Source organism: Semicossyphus pulcher, unplaced genomic scaffold (assembly GCF_022749685.1).
Source record: "Semicossyphus pulcher isolate SPU_LCO1_2020_fin unplaced genomic scaffold, fSemPul1.0.p SCAF_21, whole genome shotgun sequence".
Taxonomy (NCBI): Eukaryota; Metazoa; Chordata; class Actinopteri; order Labriformes; family Labridae; genus Semicossyphus; species Semicossyphus pulcher.
Genome location: NW_027211695.1, coordinates 13,700,053 through 13,718,051, shown reverse-complemented (window position 1 = coordinate 13,718,051; position 17,999 = coordinate 13,700,053). Strand labels below are relative to the sequence as shown.

Genomic DNA, 17,999 nt, shown 5'->3' with positions numbered 1-17,999 from the left:
GAGAGAACATGCACGGGGAGAACATGCAAACTCCACACAGAAAGGCCCACTACATCTGAACTAGGATTCGAACCAGGAACGTTCTCGCTGTGAGGACAGTACCAACCACTGCACCAGCGTGTAGTTGATTTATTCTTCTTATTTGTCATTGCATTTGGACTTCTTAGCAGCCTTTTCTTTGATCACCCTTAATGTTGCCGCTAATAAGAAATGATCAAGACAAAGCCACTATAGCCCTAGTCCAGTGGACAGTTGCATGGACATCCATTGATAAGACCCAATGTAGTTAAGACTTGGCATAAGTTTACTTGGTGCAATGACTTAAAATCCATTCTTAAGACTGCTCTCGACAAAGACAGACTACAAGTTAGGACCAGTGCATTTCAGTTCTTGTGTAAAATGCATGTAAAATCCTAAGAGCCTGGTCCTAATTACCCAAAGGTTGTGGTTTCACCATATATAACTCTAATGTAGCAGGCAATCAAGTGCATTTCTATGGATGCATGTGGACCATAAAAAATCCTCCATGTGCAGTTTTATCCTTATAAACATGTGCAAGCAGCATTCTTCATGCATGCTTGTGCATACATTTGCCAAAAATGGACTTGTATATCAGTAACAATCAGGTAGATACATGTACAGTTTAGTTCTAAAATTGGGACACTTTTTTAAAAATGGACAAGAAAACCAACTTAAGGTAGCACTGAGCCTGTGGACTTACAAAAAGAATCAACTCTAGATTCTGGGTGGGTTAAAACAATAGAGTAAATAATGATTGAATATTTGTGTTACAGCTTCCAAGTGATGGCAGATTACATTACAACGGACACAAAAGGAATTCTTTACCTTACTCACTAAAGACATGTTTATGCAAATCCATGTGGGCACATGTTTTACATTTCAATCCAACCAGTCTTTTTACATCAACTGTGTCCCTAAAGTCTCAGCAGCCATGCTTTATTCGAATACAAACATTATTTTTTTCCCTCATACTATCTCTTCAGACCTTATGTGTGTGAGTGCATAGAAGTTAACTGTTGAGCACCAATTATGCAGCTTTCCCCCCCAAGCTCTTGACTGTGAGCTTGTAAGACAGAGGGAGGTTGTGGCTGAGAGGGTGAGGTTGGATTCTTGGTCTCTGTTGGGTCTTGTTGGAGGAATCTTGCTAACTCTCTTCAGCCTGAGGACACATAGAGGCGGATTCAGGTAACAACCAGATAACGGTCTGAGAAGTTAACTGACACTGAGTTATAATGTCATTTAAACCATTTATAGTGTGAATAGTACTGTAGAATGTTTTGAAAGCTATCAGCGTTGTATCTCTAAATCTCAGGGGCATAGAATTCAACTTTTGCTCTGTAAAATACATTGTACAAATACAGAGATTGGTAACGTTTTGTAAAGTACCTTACAAATATACTTAAGCACAATAATGCTTTGGGCCTGAATGTATTTTCAAACGCTGTTATCCACTTACTAGTTCGTTTACTAATTTCGCCGCTAGATGTCACTGTTTGACTCGTTGCCCCGCCTTTTTCCGGTCACGTGACTGCTATCAACAAGGAAGTGCGCTGTGCCTTTGAATACAAGGCGCCAGCAACTGCTGCTGCTAACCCACAAGTTAAAGGTAAGCCTGTTTTTCAGAAGCAGACACGACTTATCTAACTTTTTCGTGCCAATTCTATCGCTTGCTACTTTAACTTTAACTGTCTTGTTAGCGAAAATTTCAAAATGCTTTTTATTGTCAGCTAACGTTAGCTTATGTTAGCTAAAGTACACCTAGTCTGCTTTGTTGTCGTCGCCTTATATAATGTTTCTGTTGTGGTGGTACATGGAAGTCAACACGTCTTGGTCTATGTGTTTTCACACTCCTGACAGGTCCAGAGGGATGCCAGCCTCGGAGCCGGTCCGGTTGGGTCGGAAACGCGCCCTGCCCTCCTGTCCGAACCCGCTGTTCCTCAAGTGGCTGACCGAGCTCCGGGACGAGGCCAAAGAGAAGGGACTGAAGATCCAATACACCTACCAGAAGGTAAAGAGGGGGAACAGTTTAGATCAGCTGTTAAAACCAGACTGTGAAACCCTAACCCTGTGCTTAGGAAGCAGCTATATTGATAATTGTTCTGGTGCTGTTTTCACTGCTTTTGCCGACAGCACGTCAATCAAATTGGGTGAAATATTAATGCTACAGAATACGTCACATTATGTGTATACTTCTGTATGAGTAGCAAGCAAAGTAAAAACATTACATTTGATGTTGTACTGACACTTGTATTTGATATTTTGTTGTCTTTGTTTTAATGGACACTACTCTTCACAAATAACCTGCAACAATACAAATTACGGTCTAAATAAACTCTTCAAAAATGTATTTTATACTTGAAAACGAGACAAAAGTGCAGCCTAAAAAAAAATTTAAAAAAGGGAATGAGCAGAAACCAATCTTCAGTTATCATCTTCTATATTAATGTGTTTTTTTGTTTGTTTTTTCTAGGCCATCAGCTCTCTGAATAAGTATCCATTACCGCTTCAAAACGCCAAAGAGGCAAAAATCCTCCAGAACTTTGGAGACGGCATCTGCAAAATCCTGGATGAAAAGCTGCAACGGTACTACAGAGAAAACGGTAAGAGGTGGACGAATGGAATAATGTTTGCATTAAAAATGATTGTATTAAATTGCAAGATTGCTCCTGTAGCCTGGATTAAAGATTGTTATAAAGAGTAGTGTTTCTACAAAACCCTCCTCAAACCGTCTTCACTCGTTTCCCTCTGCCTCGTCTCTAGGTTCAAACGCTCCTATTCATTCTCTCCCTGAAGTAGCGCCCCCTCCTGGCCGACTCGACAACAACAACCTGGCTCCCTCCAGAAAGGTAAGAAGGGTAGTGTGTGAGTTTGTCTCAGTGCCAAAGACACAATTTATTCCCTTGCAGAGAAACCTGTGCGAAATTCTGTCCTTCCTTCCTCGGTGTAATTATTGTCCTGAAATGGTGTCACTTCATTGTAACACAACATTTATGAACACAGTAATTCTAGCTTTATCGTACAACATACAAAATCGTATCCTACAGCTCTAAGTCAGCGACAACCAGAAGGTGTTTGTGTCAGATATCTCATAAAAATGTGGACAAAAAAGTCACTTTTTAAAAATATTAATTTGCATGTAAATAATGGAGAAGGTAATGTGGAAACATTTCCCTACTTCTGCTACTTCAAAGAGTAAATATAATATATTTTATGAGCTGTAAAATTTTTCATCATTCTGTGTTATTTTAATCAATGATGAGAGGAAAGTAAGTAGTGTTTATTGTGGATTACTTCAGTGACACGTTGTGATCTCTAACTCTTCATTTGTTTCCTGTGTGTACGTATTTCCTTGAAGAAGAATGCAGCAGGCGATCAAGGGAAAGACAAAAGAGGAGGAGGGAGGAAGAAGAGGGAGTACGTGCCTCAGAAGAGGTCTGGGGGTTACGCAGTGCTGCTGACTCTGTACAGACAGTCACAGGTACAACTTTGTCCTCTGAAATATCTCTAATTCAATGCATTCTGGCCTCTGTAGGACAACTATCATCCCTCTCTCTCTCTCTCTCTCTCTTTAGATCCCTGGCAGTAAAGGTTACATGTTTAAGATGGAGCTACAAACAGAAGCTCAACTTCTCTGTGACAAGTCTTTCACTGCGGTACATAAATGATCGTTAATAACGTTCTTTTAGTTTAGTTTATTTTAAAGCTTGCTTTCCCTTCCCCTCATCTTCCGTCTCTGTCTGCAGCCAGACCTGGGCAGTAAGTACACGGCCTGGTCTTCAGTCAGCACTCTGATTCAGAAGAATCTGTTGGTAAAGACTCACAACCCTGCGAGGTACGAAGAACTTCTATCCAAGCAGCTTTTCAGGTCGTTTTGAAGGTCTTTCTGTAGGTTTTCCTCACTCTTCTTCCTGGCTCAGGTATTCTCTGACAGAGGAGGGTCTGGCTTTGGCAGAGCGGCTCGAGTCTGCGGAGGAAGGGACCAAAGAGGGGCTGGAGGGGGGAAGGAGTGAAGGAGAGGAGGAGGAGGAGGAAGAGGAGGAAGGTGGTCCTGGAGTTGTGGACCTCACTGCCAGTGATGATGACGAAGAAGAGAAGGAAGACGACAGAATACAGTGAGTGCACATTAAATGTCTTCTTTTTCTTATTTTCCTGCTGGAAAAAAAAAAGGAATCATCCTCTCTTTCAGCCCGGCAGAGAAACAGACGTGTGTCGTTCAGCCGAGGAGCGAGATTAATGGGATGAGTTCTTCAGGAAAACCTCAGAATTCAGAGGCAGCGAGCAGGAAGCCGAGTGGAGGATGTCTCCTCCCTGGATCGTACGAAATCCTCCTCTGTGTTGACTTCATTGAGACAACCGGGTAAGAGAGCTGCCTGGAGTCAATCAAAGCACCACGTTGCTCTAATCATTCATGAACCTTTTGTGTGTGCCTTATTTAGGTTGAATTATATGTATATTTCATGCTGTGTTTGTGTGTGCAGCGGCAGTCATCACCGTAAGCAGGAGCTGGTCAAAGAGCTCCAGAGAAACGGAGTGAACTTCGATGTTAGGAAGCTAAACGTTGGAGACTTCCTGTGGGTCGCTCGAGAGAAGCTTGCACCTGTTCCAGGTAACAGACAAGAGGAGAAAACAAGGGGGGAAAGGAAAGTGAGCAGACCATGAATGGTGCATCTTTACCTTTGATACCTTCGTTTTTAAAGTGTGGGAAACATTGACATTTTTTACAGTTTTTTTTTAAAGTAATAATTTATAGAGTAATCATCAATGAAATAATCACTAGTTGCAGTTGTGTGCAATCATATTTCCCAAAAACAAGTTGATTGGTGGAGTTGATGATTGTCATGAGCAGGTGGAACTAAGTGTCGATTAGCGGTTCAAAAGTTATTAAACGTTTAACAACAAGAGCTATGTATAGCCGCCGCCGCCGCCTGTCTCGGTCTTTGAGGGTTAAAATGATGTCCTTGTTTTGTTCACAACCCAAACTATTAGTTCACTGTTATAATAAGACTAAAGAAACCAGAAGCAGACGCATTTCATTTGTTTTTCCTTCAAAGAAAATTACCCAAACCTTTTAATGGATGAACAAAATGGTTGGCGAACCTTGAAGCTTTTAGTTTCAGCTCCGACACGGGTGGATAACTGCATTTTTGGGAAAGCGCTGTAGACACTAAATACAGACCAAAACATTGGTCATTCTTATCCAGCCTTTGTTTCCCAACTAGCCGTATGAAATGATAATAAATCATCATCTCTCTCCCTCCCTCTTCAGGTCAGTTGCGAGCCCCTTCAGGCCGGGAGCTCGTGCTGGATTACGTCATCGAGAGGAAGAGGATGGACGACCTGTGCGGCAGCATCATAGACGGACGCTTCAGGGAGCAGAAGGTTGGTGTGCGCTGCGTTAACTTTTTTGTCAATTACTTTATCCAATGTTTTAATTACATTCTGGTCAAGAGGAAGTCATCTAACAGAACCATTTCCGTTCATCATTTCCATCCTGTCTAAATCAGCTAATACTCTCTCCACCCTCAGCTCTCTCTCCCAGTATCTTCTGATATATAAAGTTTTTCGTCTGTATTTCTTTCATCTCAAAAACTTTTCTGTCTAATTAAAAAAAGTGAATCAAATATAAACATAACCATGATTTAACTCTCTCTCTTCCTCCCTTCCTTTCTCTCCTGCATCAGTTTCGTCTGAAGAGGTGTGGTCTTCGTCGGCCCGTCTATCTGGTGGAGGAGTGTGGCACGGCTGCCTCCCACCTCAGTTTGCCTGAAACTACACTGCAGCAGGCCATCGTCAACACACAGGTGATCAAACACACCCTTCTACACCTACAACATTTTGTGTTTGTGTTGAAAATGTGCACACTTATTTGTCACATTAGGTAGTTGATGGCTTCTTTGTGAAGAGAGTCCAGGATGTGAGGGAGTCGGCGGCCTACCTCACTGTCATGACGCGATACCTGACCAAACTGTACCAGGTGAGACGCTGTTACATCACTGCTCTGTGAAATATCTCTTTGAACTAGGACTTCAGACTCTCCTCCTTCACTCTAATTCAAGCTTCAGACTTTTTGTGCCTCTTATAAATCTTTGTTTCAGAACCGTACGCTGATCTGTCGCTCCAGAGAGCTGGAGGGTGACGGAGGGAGTGATGAGGAGGAGAGAGGGACCCCGTCTTGCTCTCTCATTTCTTTTGCAGAATTCAACCACGGTGCCGTCAAAAACAAGGTCTTTGTTTTTACAGCTTCACAAAGTACCATGTATCTGTTTTTACGGATATGTTTGTGAATATTTAAATCCCTGTTTTCTCCCCTCTAGTGTCAGACAGTGAGAGAAGTGTTTGCCAGACAGTTGATGCAGATCAGCGGTTTGTCTGGAGACAAGGCAGCTGCTATTCTGGAGCAATACAGCACTCCACACAGGTAACTCTCACAATATAGTGTGTACAAACATTTCCCTCACTCACCAGTTATTCTTAACCACTACCTCCCTTTTTTCGTGGTGCAACAGGAAGTGAGAAATGCAGCAGAAAAAAAGGTCTTTGAGCTCGAGAAAAAGGAATGTTGTGGATGCAAAAAAAAAGTCAGTGCTTTGTTTTTAGAAACTGAGCGTATTTTGACAGACAGAGAATCTTTGAGAACTGATTCTGCACAAAAGACAACAAAGTGTTGCAAGTGATCCCATGAGATGAGCAGATACTTTGAAGTGCAGATTCTGCCCTGCGGCTCACAGAGGATAAAGACTACATTCCCCACTCACAAAAGATGACGTACAGAGCAAATATAATGTATGCAGTTTATGTTTTACCATGTGCTATTACTTTTAAAAAAAACTGATTTTTGTATTTTAAAGTCTCACCCCAAATTAATAACTGATGCTGCTAAGACTGTACACATAGCAAGCATATAGATGGCACAGACAGTTAGACAGTTGGCTTCCAGGGAAAAATGCATCAAAGTCTCTGAAGGAAGGAGTGCAAAGGCATGCACAGTTCCCAGAATTTGTCAAGTTTATGATTGAGGTCATGGGTCAGTTTCTCCAAAGGAAAAACAGCTGTGATTTGTGCTATTACAATAACACCATACTATTCTTTTGTTTCTTATGTGTATTTAGTGCAACATCTATTAAATTAACTTAAGAAAAATGTAATTTATTACATTAAAAATAGTGTCCATTAGATTCTATGGTTAAAGCTGCATCCATAGAAACGGTTAACTCTGTAACTTGCTTAAAATTAGCCTAGTTTACTGATAATTAATATTAACGGTGAAGGATAAATAACAGTATTCGTCTTGGTCGAGTGTTTTAAAAATACACAGCTACAGTTAAAAGCTTACACTTCTTTTGGGGGGGGGGCTTGCTCTACCAAGTAAGCTAAACCAGCACCCCAAAAGCTTACACATTAAAAAAAAAAAACCCCACTTATATGATTGATGGAAATGTTACCGTTGTAAGAAAAGAAAAAAGACTATGACCCAAAGCTTGTGTTTTTGTCTGTATCTTTTTCTTTTCAGTCTCTTGACAGCCTACGAAAAGTGTGCAAGTGAAGCAGAGAAAGAGAAACTCCTCTCTTCCATCCGATACGGGAAGCTAAAAAGGTCTGTAGACTGTCTTTTGATTTTTCCTTGCATGTCCAAAAGTATCATACAGTATTTGTTGTTCACTGATTGAGACCAAATGTTGTACTTGAGTCAAAGAACTGTGACTTTACAAAAAAAAATACTGAGGTAGAAGTGAAGTTACTGTCGAAATATACACATTAGAAGAAGAAGGAGAAGAAGCGATGCTTTATTAATCCAAACATTAAACATGCTACACACACATAGGCCTGAAATACACACATGCACAAACAGGACTCTGTGGACATTCACTTATGGTCAGAGTGAGTGCACGTGGACATGCGCCCCGAGTGGTGGGGGCTTCGGTGCCTTGCTCAAGGACACCTCAATGGAGCCCAGGAAAGCAGCTGGCACCTCTCCAGCTACCAGCTCAATTCCTCGCTTGGTCAATACCTGGACTTGAACCAACCACCATCCAGTTCCCAAGCCAAGACCCTACAGACTGAGCTACCGTCTACCCCTACTGTCTATTAATGCCATGACCTCCATGCTGAAGTTGTATGAACGCACTGATCTTAAATTGTGCCTGCAAAAAATGTACAAACTTTTCTGGCAGCTGGTACCAAACATAAGTTAGCTTGATTTGATTTTTGTGCTATAAATCATGGTGATTAAAAAGCAATTTACTTGATGAAAACACAAAATAAAAGTGTACAATTACTTATTCCCTTAATTTTTTATGTTTCTCATTAAAGAGGATCATGTCCTGGAGCCTCAACTTAGATAAGAGACAAAGCCATCTATGTCCATTCCACCTCACCTGCAAGTATTCACAGGTAGCAGGGATGTGGTCTGGAAGGTCCATTGTTAACACCACAGTACATAGTAAAAAGATAAAAAGGATACCTTATTTATAATAGCTTCTTTCTTTGTTTTTCAGGAACCTGGGCCCAGCTCTGAGCAGAACAGTCTATCAGCTGTACTGTTCTCGAGGAGCACTATCGTAGACGCACACTAATCAACTCTAACTCATCCAGATATACTCTGTCTCATAGACGGACTTAAACTCAAGCTCACTCTCCTCCTAATGTGAATACTTTCAGTCATTTGTTTTCTGTTCCTACTTGATTAATTTGAGGACGGTAATTTATATTTACAGATGCTGCTATATTACTGTTAAATATTGCTTCTTGTATGATGCTGCATCAATAAAGTTTATTGTTTTGTAAAGTAATCTGTTGTTAATTATTTTTCTTCCTCTCGACAGGCTTAGAACTGTATTTAAAAATGAGCCCAGATTGATGAGGCTGGTTTAACATACTGTACTGTGCAAAAATTTTAGGCAGGTGGGAAAAAATGCTGTAAACTAAGAATGCTTTCAAAAATGGAAATGTAAATAGTTTATTTTCATCAATTAACAAAATGCAGTGAATGAACAGAAGATAATTCTAAATCAAATCAATATTTGGTGTGTCCACCCTTTGCCTTCAAAACAGCATCAATTCTTCTCGGTACACTTGCACACAGTTTATGTTAGGTTGTTCCAAACATCTTGGAGAACTAAGCACAGATCTTCTGTTGATGTGGGCTTCCTCAAATCCTTCTGTCATTTCATGTAATCCCAGACAGACTCGATGATGTTGAGATCAGGGCTCTGTGGGGGCCATACCATCACTTCCAGGACTTCTTGTTCTTCTTTAGTTCTTAATGACATTGGCTGTATGTTTGGGGGTCGTTGTCCTGCTGCAGAATAAATTTGGGACCAATCATACGCCTCCCTGATGGTGTTGCACGATGGATAAGTATCTGCCATTAATCCTGACCAAATCTCCAACTCCATTTGCAGAAATGCTGTCCTAAACTTGCAAGGAACCTCCACCATGCTTCACTGTTGTCTGCAGACACTCATGTTTGTACCGCTCTCCAGCCCTTCGGCGAAGACACTGCCTTCTGCTACAGCCAAATACTTCACATTTTGACTCATCGGTCCAGAGCACCTGCTGCCATCTTTCTGCACCCCAGTTCCTATGTGTTTGTGCATAGTTGAGTCGCCTGGCCTTGTTTCCATGTCGGAGGTATGGCATTTGATTACTCACAGTTTTGTGAATTTTCTGTAATAAAGTAACGTATCCACAAAGCTAGCTAGCTGTAATATTTGCCAATTTTGTTTCAGTCTCTTAAAGAAGATTAGCATTATTCCACCAGTGGAGTACTGGTTGCATTGCAGTTATTAGGAACTTGAAAGCTGCAGGGTATTTGTCCATGTTGGAAAATGTATCTTTGGTTGAAGTGCTAACTGATATAAAACATGCTTTAATATTAGGGGGCACAAGTCAAAATGTACGGCATATTGTCATGTATAGGCTGATCATGTTTTTATTTTTATGCTGAGTTTTGATCTGTAAACTAACCAGTCAAAACAGGAAAGTGAAAGTGAAAAAATTCCCTCTGAATGTAGTGAAGTAAATGTAAAATGTAACAGTAAATGTAAGTAAAGTACCTCAAAAATGAATTTTATTCTTCATATTTAATCATTTATAATTATAAAATATGCTAGTGTTAATTTGAGTACATTAGTGGTATTTCAAGAAAAAAAAGTTGTGAATACTGAATTGTCGTTTTAAGAGTATGTACAGTAATAGTCAGTAATAACATTACACTTACTAAGCCAAGTAGCGCTGCGTGAGTCCATAACTACGTTTCTGTGTATTATGATGACGTCTACACGCAGCAGGTCAGGGCAGGTATTGGCGGCTACTAGCAAAAAATCAGAAAAACAGAGGATGATGAAGAGGAGAGGTGCTTTCACCAGCGGTGAGTATTGGCAAGACTTTAACCTTTTTTCCACTCAAAGATTTGTCAATTAAGGTTAAAGATTTAAGACATTTGTCATGGTCCACATGACCGCGTACGTCACAGTCTATTGCATAGGGATTTGACATTGCCGTCCTTTTTAGACTTTAAACAAAATGCTTTCCACTGCGAAGAATGCTGACATGAAGGTTCTAGTCTACTGCCAGTAGTGCATAAATCAAGCTAAACAACATAACACTGAATTTCAGAGCATGAGTTGTCAGATGAACTTGATCTGAAGAAGCTCATTGTTGGGTTGGCTGCATAAAGTGGTGCAGTAACTTGTGAGGTCATAACTCTAACTAAAGTTCATAGTTAGTTTTTACTCCTAATTGTGACTCAAAGTGCATTAAAGATTAGAATTAAAAATTACTTAAAATATGCTGTGAAACACTATGTAATAAAGACAAGCTCAGTAGTATTTCTGAAAAATAAAATTTTTGCAAATTGCCCAGTATTTTTTAAAAACGTTTTATTCATACAAAGTAGTATAATATTTTATATTAATATTTAAAAATCAACTGTGTAATTCTGGAAAAAAATGTCTTCACCAGTTAAAGACACGTTGAACAGTTCTAAACAGTAATAATACTTTTTAAGGAGTAGGCCAAGTAAAAAAGTAACTTATTATACTTCTTATCATCAAAGGAAACAAGGGGGTCCTTGGCTGCGCTGGACTGTGCTGATGCATACTTTGACGACTGGTGAGGCAGCATGATTGTTGGCGTGTTCAATTAGAGGCCTCAAGTTGCTTTTGCTGTTTGTCCAGAAAGTGTCAGAGGTGCTGTGCAGAGGCGAGAAGGAAACAAAGGGAGAGCGTGTGTGCCACACACCCAGGGGCCTATACTGTGAAGCTAGTTCAACATACCCAGGGTATCTTTTCCTGATCTAGCTTCACTTAACCAAACAAAGGCAATTGTGCTAAACGGTCACACAATGCTGGATTTCAACTCGATAAGTCAACCCAGGGTTTTTATGAGCGTGTTCACAGAAAGGGATGTTGTTTGGAGCAAAATACCACTCTAAACACGGGCAAGTCTGCCGTCAGCTGATCGGCATATTTTACAAATTCAGGGCAAACTATGATTTCAGAAAGATATGAAGAAATTACACATAATCAAGACTAAAATCCACTCAGCTGCAGCTGCTGAAAGCAGCAAGGAAAAACAGCTTAAAAAAAACATATATTACAACACACATGTAGCCTATTACATTAGATTGATATGTTGCACAGGTGTATTTTCGTTGCGTTAATGACAGATTTAGACCGAATTTTCTCAGCCCAGCCGTATCAAACGGACCCATGGAACAAATAAGAAATAAACAGCCATTAAAACCACAATTTAAAGCAGTACAAATGCTTGTTTTTATGTCTTATGAGTACAAAAGTACTTCAGGCTTCACTGTTTTATCAGTCTCTGTTGTGGATGTATCAGGAAAGCAAAATAAATATATTTCATGAATACATTTGAGGAACCGTTGTGTTGTGTCTTTTTTTAATCTCTTTTTTGCAAGAGCAATTAATGCTGGGAGAAGGAAACAAAGGGACAGAGCGTGTGTGCCGCACACCCTGGTCAAATTGCAGCAGTGTTTTGAACTTTTCAGCAACTTTGGTAGCAGGTGAAGGTGAGCTAATGCTAAAGGCCCCCAACTCGGGGATTATGCGTGCTGGGCACCGTCAGCCAGGGGGCCGTGTCTGGGAGTGAGTCCCCTGTCTCTGACGCTTCCAACTCATACTTACCTGGCAGGGGAGATACCATGATCAAGAAGGTGGTTCACCCAGGACGAGGCTCAGCCATTGCACTGCGGCTGTGCTGACCGCTGCGAATTCCCCAAATGTGGGAATCTCGACTGCATAATTTGTGGTAGTGGGGGACTGCGTTCGCGCTCTCCCCTGATCGTTGTGTTGAAGGAAAGAGAAAAAAAAGGAGTCCTCCTCGGCTGTGCCTGTGATGCGCGTTTTCCCGACTGGTGAGTCAGCGTGTTTGTGGGCGTGTTCATTTAGAGGCCTCTGGTTACTTTTGCGGTTAGTCCAGAAAGTGGCAGCCTTGCTGTGCAGAGATGTCTGATGTACGCTGTGAAGCCGCGGTCGCGATGGCAGCAAGAAGTGGGTGCGGCCTAGAGATGTCAACTCTCGTTCACTTCAGTGACCCGGATCTTCGGATCTCGTTCAGCTGAACGATTCGTTCATTACATTCGTTCACCAGGTCGTTCAGTGACATTTCCGGTTTACCCGTAACTCACTCACTCTCACTCGTTCACGAAAAATACGGCTCCCATTGCATTACTGGTCTACTTGGCCCAACTTGCCCATTACAAATCCTTCTGACATTATAATTTCTAAATAAATAAACATAGTTTAGTTTGTGTTCATCTGTCAGTGGTTTACACATCTGTGAATTGACCTGTATACACAGATGCACCTAATCGGGTCGCTCGCTTCGTTCAGTGAACGAGAATGGTCTTTGTTCAGTGAACGAGAGCGAGGGAGAGACAGAGAGAGAGAGAGAGACGATCGGTCAAGCGATACGTTCAGTCGTTCTCCTAACCAATGATGGTGATTTGATACATTAGATGTGATACAAACAGCCCTCCTCTGAAACGCAATTGGCTCATGCTAACATCAATCAGTCTGGTTTCCTAAAACAAGAAGTGGGGAGCCGCGAGCGGAGCCAAGTGAACGAAAGGAACGACTTTGATGCATGAAAGTGAACGGATCATTCCGTTCACTGAAAAGATTCGTTCTTTTTGAACGAATCGTTCAGGACCGAAACATCTCTAGTGCGGCCCTTTGGAGGGGACAGAATGAATTGCGTGTCCTCCTCTCCGAGATTGTTCTGTCTTTGTGGAAGAAATGTGCTCTGGACATTCTTCCCTCGCTGGCATGCTTAGGTTTTAGGCTTGTGCGCGGTTGCTGGACGGTGTTTGCTTTCTCAGAGACAGAAACGGCTTGCCGAGTAGCTATTCCGAGTTGTGTTGTGTCTTTTTTTAATCTCTTTTTTGCTAGAGCAATTAATGCTGGGAGAAGGAAACAAAGGGACAGAGCGTGTGTGCTGCACACCCTGGTCAAATTGCAGCAGTGTTTTGAACTTTTCAGCAACTTTGGTAGCAGGTGAAGGTGAGCTAATGCTAAAGGCCCCCAACTCGGGGATTATGCGTGCTGGGCACCGTCAGCCAGGGGGCCGTGTCTGGGAGTGAGTCCCCTGTCTCTGACGCTTCCAACTCATACTTACCTGGCAGGGGAGATACCATGATCAAGAAGGTGGTTCACCCAGGGCGAGACTCAGCCATTGCACTGCGGCTGTGCTGACCGCTGCGAATTCCCCAAATGTGGGAATCTCGACTGCATAATTTGTGGTAGTGGGGGACTGCGTTCGCGCTCTCCCCTGATCGTTGTGTTGAAGGAAAGAGAAAAAAAAAGGGGTCCTCCTCGGCTGTGCCTGTGCTGCGCGGTTTCCCGACTGGTGAGTCAGCGTGTTTGTGGGCGTGTTCATTTAGAGGCCTCGGGTTACTTTTGCGGTTAGTCCAGAAAGTGGCAGCCTTGCTGTGCAGAGATGTCTGATGTACGCTGTGAAGCCGCGGTCGCGATGGCAGCAAGAAGTGGGTGCGGCCCTTTGGAGGGGACAGAATGAATTGCGTGTCCTCCTCTCCGAGATTGTTCTGTCTTTGTGGAAGAAATGTGCTCTGGACATTCTTCCCTCGCTGGCATGCTTAGGTTTTAGGCTTGTGCGCGGTTGCTGGACGGTGTTTGCTTTCTCAGAGACAGAAACGGCTTGCCGAGTAGCTATTCCGAGTTGTGTTGTGTCTTTTTTTAATCTCTTTTTTGCTAGAGCAATTAATGCTGGGAGAAGGAAACAAAGGGACAGAGCGTGTGTGCCGCACACCCTGGTCAAATTGCAGCAGTGTTTTGAACTTTTCAGCAACTTTGGTAGCAGGTGAAGGTGAGCTAATGCTAAAGGCCCCCAACTCGGGGATTATGCGTGCTGGGCACCGTCAGCCAGGGGGCCGTGTCTGGGAGTGAGTCCCCTGTCTCTGACGCTTCCAACTCATACTTACCTGGCAGGGGAGATACCATGATCAAGAAGGTGATTCACCCAGGGCGAGGCTCAGCCATTGCACTGCGGCTGTGCTGACCGCTGCGAATTCCCCAAATGTGGGAATCTCGACTGCATAATTTGTGGTAGTGGGGGACTGCGTTCGCGCTCTCCCCTGATCGTTGTGTTGAAGGAAAGAGAAAAAAAAGGAGTCCTCCTCGGCTGTGCCTGTGCTGCGCGTTTTCCCGACTGGTGAGTCAGCGTGTTTGTGGGCGTGTTCATTTAGAGGCCTCGGGTTACTTTTGCGGTTAGTCCAGAAAGTGGCAGCCTTGCTGTGCAGAGATGTCTGATGTACGCTGTGAAGCCGCGGTCGCGATGGCAGCAAGAAGTGGGTGCGGCCCTTTGGAGGGGACAGAATGAATTGCGTGTCCTCCTCTCCGAGATTGTTCTGTCTTTGTGGAAGAAATGTGCTCTGGACATTCTTCCCTCGCTGGCATGCTTAGGTTTTAGGCTTGCGCGCGGTTGCTGGACGGTAGAGATGTCAACTCTCGTTCACTTCAGTGACCCGGATCTTCGGATCTCGTTCAGCTGAATGATTCGTTCATTACATTCGTTCACCAGGTCGTTCAGTGACATTTCCGGTTTACCCGTAACTCACTCACTCTCACTCGTTCACGAAAAATACGGCTCCCATTGCATTACTGGTCTACTTGGCCCAACTTGCCCATTACAAAACCTTCTGACATTATAATTTCTAAATAAATAAATAAATAAACATAAGTTTAGTTTGTGTTCATCTGTCAGTGGTTTACACATCTGTGAATTGACCTGTATACACAGATGCACCTAATCGGGTCGCTCGCTTCGTTCAGTGAACGAGAATGGTCTTCGTTCAGTGAACGAGAGCGAGAGAGAGAGAGAGAGAGAGAGAGAGAGAGAGAGAGAGACGATCGGTCAAGCGATACGTTCAGTCGTTCTCCTAACCAATGATGGTGATTTGATACATTAGATGGTTTCCTAAAACAAGAAGTGGGGAGCCGCGAGCGGAGCCAAGTGAACGAAAGGAACGACTTTGATGCATGAAAGTGAACGGATCATTCCGTTCACTGAAAAGATTCGTTCTTTTTGAACGAATCGTTCAGGACCGAAACATCTCTACTGGACGGTGTTTGCTTTCTCAGAGACAGAAACGGCTTGCCGAGTAGCTATTCCGAGTTGTGTTGTGTCTTTTTTTAATCTCTTTTTTGCTAGAGCAATTAATGCTGGGAGAAGGAAACAAAGGGACAGAGCGTGTGTGCCGCACACCCTGGTCAAATTGCAGCAGTGTTTTGAACTTTTCAGCAACTTTGGTAGCAGGTGAAGGTGAGCTAATGCTAAAGGCCCCCAACTCGGGGATTATGCGTGCTGGGCACCGTCAGCCAGGGGGCCGTGTCTGGGAGTGAGTCCCCTGTCTCTGACGCTTCCAACTCATACTTACCTGGCAGGGGAGATACCATGATCAAGAAGGTGGTTCACCCAGGGCGAGGCTCAGCCATTGCACTGCGGCTGTGCTGACCGCTGCGAATTCCCCAAATGTGGGAATCTCGACTGCATAATTTGTGGTAGTGGGGGACTGCGTTCGCGCTCTCCCCTGATCGTTGTGTTGAAGGAAAGAGAAAAAAAAGGAGTCCTCCTCGGCTGTGCCTGTGCTGCGCGGTTTCCCGACTGGTGAGTCAGCGTGTTTGTGGGCGTGTTCATTTAGAGGCCTCGGGTTACTTTTGCGGTTAGTCCAGAAAGTGGCAGCCTTGCTGTGCAGAGATGTCTGATGTACGCTGTGAAGCCGCGGTCGCGATGGCAGCAAGAAGTGGGTGCGGCCCTTTGGAGGGGACAGAATGAATTGCGTGTCCTCCTCTCCGAGATTGTTCTGTCTTTGTGGAAGAAATGTGCTCTGGACATTCTTCCCTCGCTGGCATGCTTAGGTTTTAGGCTTGCGCGCGGTTGCTGGACGGTAGAGATGTCAACTCTCGTTCACTTCAGTGACCCGGATCTTCGGATCTCGTTCAGCTGAATGATTCGTTCATTACATTCGTTCACCAGGTCGTTCAGTGACATTTCCGGTTTACCCGTAACTCACTCACTCTCACTCGTTCACGAAAAATACGGCTCCCATTGCATTACTGGTCTACTTGGCCCAACTTGCCCATTACAAAACCTTCTGACATTATAATTTCTAAATAAATAAATAAATAAACATAAGTTTAGTTTGTGTTCATCTGTCAGTGGTTTACACATCTGTGAATTGACCTGTATACACAGATGCACCTAATCGGGTCGCTCGCTTCGTTCAGTGAACGAGAATGGTCTTCGTTCAGTGAACGAGAGCGAGAGAGAGAGAGAGAGAGAGAGAGAGAGAGAGAGAGAGAGACGATCGGTCAAGCGATACGTTCAGTCGTTCTCCTAACCAATGATGGTGATTTGATACATTAGATGGTTTCCTAAAACAAGAAGTGGGGAGCCGCGAGCGGAGCCAAGTGAACGAAAGGAACGACTTTGATGCATGAAAGTGAACGGATCATTCCGTTCACTGAAAAGATTCGTTCTTTTTGAACGAATCGTTCAGGACCGAAACATCTCTACTGGACGGTGTTTGCTTTCTCAGAGACAGAAACGGCTTGCCGAGTAGCTATTCCGAGTTGTGTTGTGTCTTTTTTTAATCTCTTTTTTGCTAGAGCAATTAATGCTGGGAGAAGGAAACAAAGGGACAGAGCGTGTGTGCCGCACACCCTGGTCAAATTGCAGCAGTGTTTTGAACTTTTCAGCAACTTTGGTAGCAGGTGAAGGTGAGCTAATGCTAAAGGCCCCCAACCCGGGGATTATGCGTGCTGGGCACCGTCAGCCAGGGGGCCGTGTCTGGGAGTGAGTCCCCTGTCTCTGACGCTTCCAACTCATACTTACCTGGCAGGGGAGATACCATGATCAAGAAGGTGGTTCACCCAGGGCGAGGCTCAGCCATTGCACTGCGGCTGTGCTGACCGCTGCGAATTCCCCAAATGTGGGAATCTCGACTGCATAATTTGTGGTAGTGGGGGACTGCGTTCGCGCTCTCCCCTGATCGTTGTGTTGAAGGAAAGAGAAAAAAAAGGAGTCCTCCTCGGCTGTGCCTGTGCTGCGCGTTTTCCCGACTGGTGAGTCAGCGTGTTTGTGGGCGTGTTCATTTAGAGGCCTCGGGTTACTTTTGCGGTTAGTCCAGAAAGTGGCAGCCTTGCTGTGCAGAGATGTCTGATGTACGCTGTGAAGCCGCGGTCGCGATGGCAGCAAGAAGTGGGTGCGGCCCTTTGGAGGGGACAGAATGAATTGCGTGTCCTCCTCTCCGAGATTGTTCTGTCTTTGTGGAAGAAATGTGCTCTGGACATTCTTCCCTCGCTGGCATGCTTAGGTTTTAGGCTTGTGCGCGGTTGCTGGACGGTGTTTGCTTTCTCAGAGACAGAAACGGCTTGCCGAGTAGCTATTCCGAGTTGTGTTGTGTCTTTTTTTAATCTCTTTTTTGCTAGAGCAAT

The 17,999-nt window shown here is 43.6% G+C and overlaps 1 protein-coding gene and 5 non-coding genes across 6 annotated transcripts; all 6 read left to right on the top strand.

Moving 5' to 3' along the window:
- Nucleotides 1-1,573: 1,573 nt before the first annotated feature.
- mus81 (MUS81 structure-specific endonuclease subunit) lies at nt 1,574-8,733 on the top strand. Its single transcript, XM_069672565.1, has 17 exons — nt 1,574-1,627; nt 1,879-2,029; nt 2,492-2,621; nt 2,782-2,867; nt 3,377-3,499; nt 3,594-3,674; nt 3,765-3,853; nt 3,939-4,133; nt 4,208-4,378; nt 4,500-4,627; nt 5,288-5,400; nt 5,703-5,822; nt 5,900-5,995; nt 6,117-6,245; nt 6,336-6,439; nt 7,532-7,615; nt 8,517-8,733. Exons 2-17 carry the CDS (start codon nt 1,889-1,891, stop codon nt 8,581-8,583), a joined length of 1,857 nt encoding a protein of 618 aa, XP_069528666.1. The 5' UTR covers nt 1,574-1,627; nt 1,879-1,888; the 3' UTR covers nt 8,584-8,733.
- A 3,429-nt stretch (nt 8,734-12,162) lies between these two features.
- On the top strand, nt 12,163-12,326 carry LOC138601611 (U1 spliceosomal RNA). Its single transcript, XR_011309108.1, has one exon. It is a non-coding gene; the product is annotated as a U1 spliceosomal RNA (small nuclear RNA).
- A 1,328-nt stretch (nt 12,327-13,654) lies between these two features.
- Nucleotides 13,655-13,818, top strand: LOC138601612 (U1 spliceosomal RNA). The gene has a single exon (XR_011309109.1). It is a non-coding gene; the product is annotated as a U1 spliceosomal RNA (small nuclear RNA).
- Nucleotides 13,819-14,477: 659 nt separating this feature from the next.
- Nucleotides 14,478-14,641, top strand: LOC138601610 (U1 spliceosomal RNA). The gene has a single exon (XR_011309107.1). It is a non-coding gene; the product is annotated as a U1 spliceosomal RNA (small nuclear RNA).
- A 1,291-nt stretch (nt 14,642-15,932) lies between these two features.
- Nucleotides 15,933-16,096, top strand: LOC138601569 (U1 spliceosomal RNA). Its single transcript, XR_011309068.1, has one exon. It is a non-coding gene; the product is annotated as a U1 spliceosomal RNA (small nuclear RNA).
- Nucleotides 16,097-17,389: 1,293 nt separating this feature from the next.
- On the top strand, nt 17,390-17,553 carry LOC138601568 (U1 spliceosomal RNA). The gene has a single exon (XR_011309067.1). It is a non-coding gene; the product is annotated as a U1 spliceosomal RNA (small nuclear RNA).
- Nucleotides 17,554-17,999: the final 446 nt, after the last annotated feature.

What these genes read in the sequence shown, in the direction of transcription:
- mus81 (XM_069672565.1), top strand. Translation starts at nt 1,889, where the DNA reads ATGCCAGCCTCGGAGCCGGTCCGGTTGGGTCGGAAACGCGCCCTGCCC. An exon ending in AAGGAAGACGACAGAATACA is followed by an intron (nt 4,134 to 4,207) that starts GTGAGTGCACAT and finishes CCTCTCTTTCAG; the next exon opens with CCCGGCAGAGAAACAGACGT. An exon ending in GACGCTTCAGGGAGCAGAAG is followed by an intron (nt 5,401 to 5,702) that starts GTTGGTGTGCGC and finishes CTCCTGCATCAG; the next exon opens with TTTCGTCTGAAGAGGTGTGG.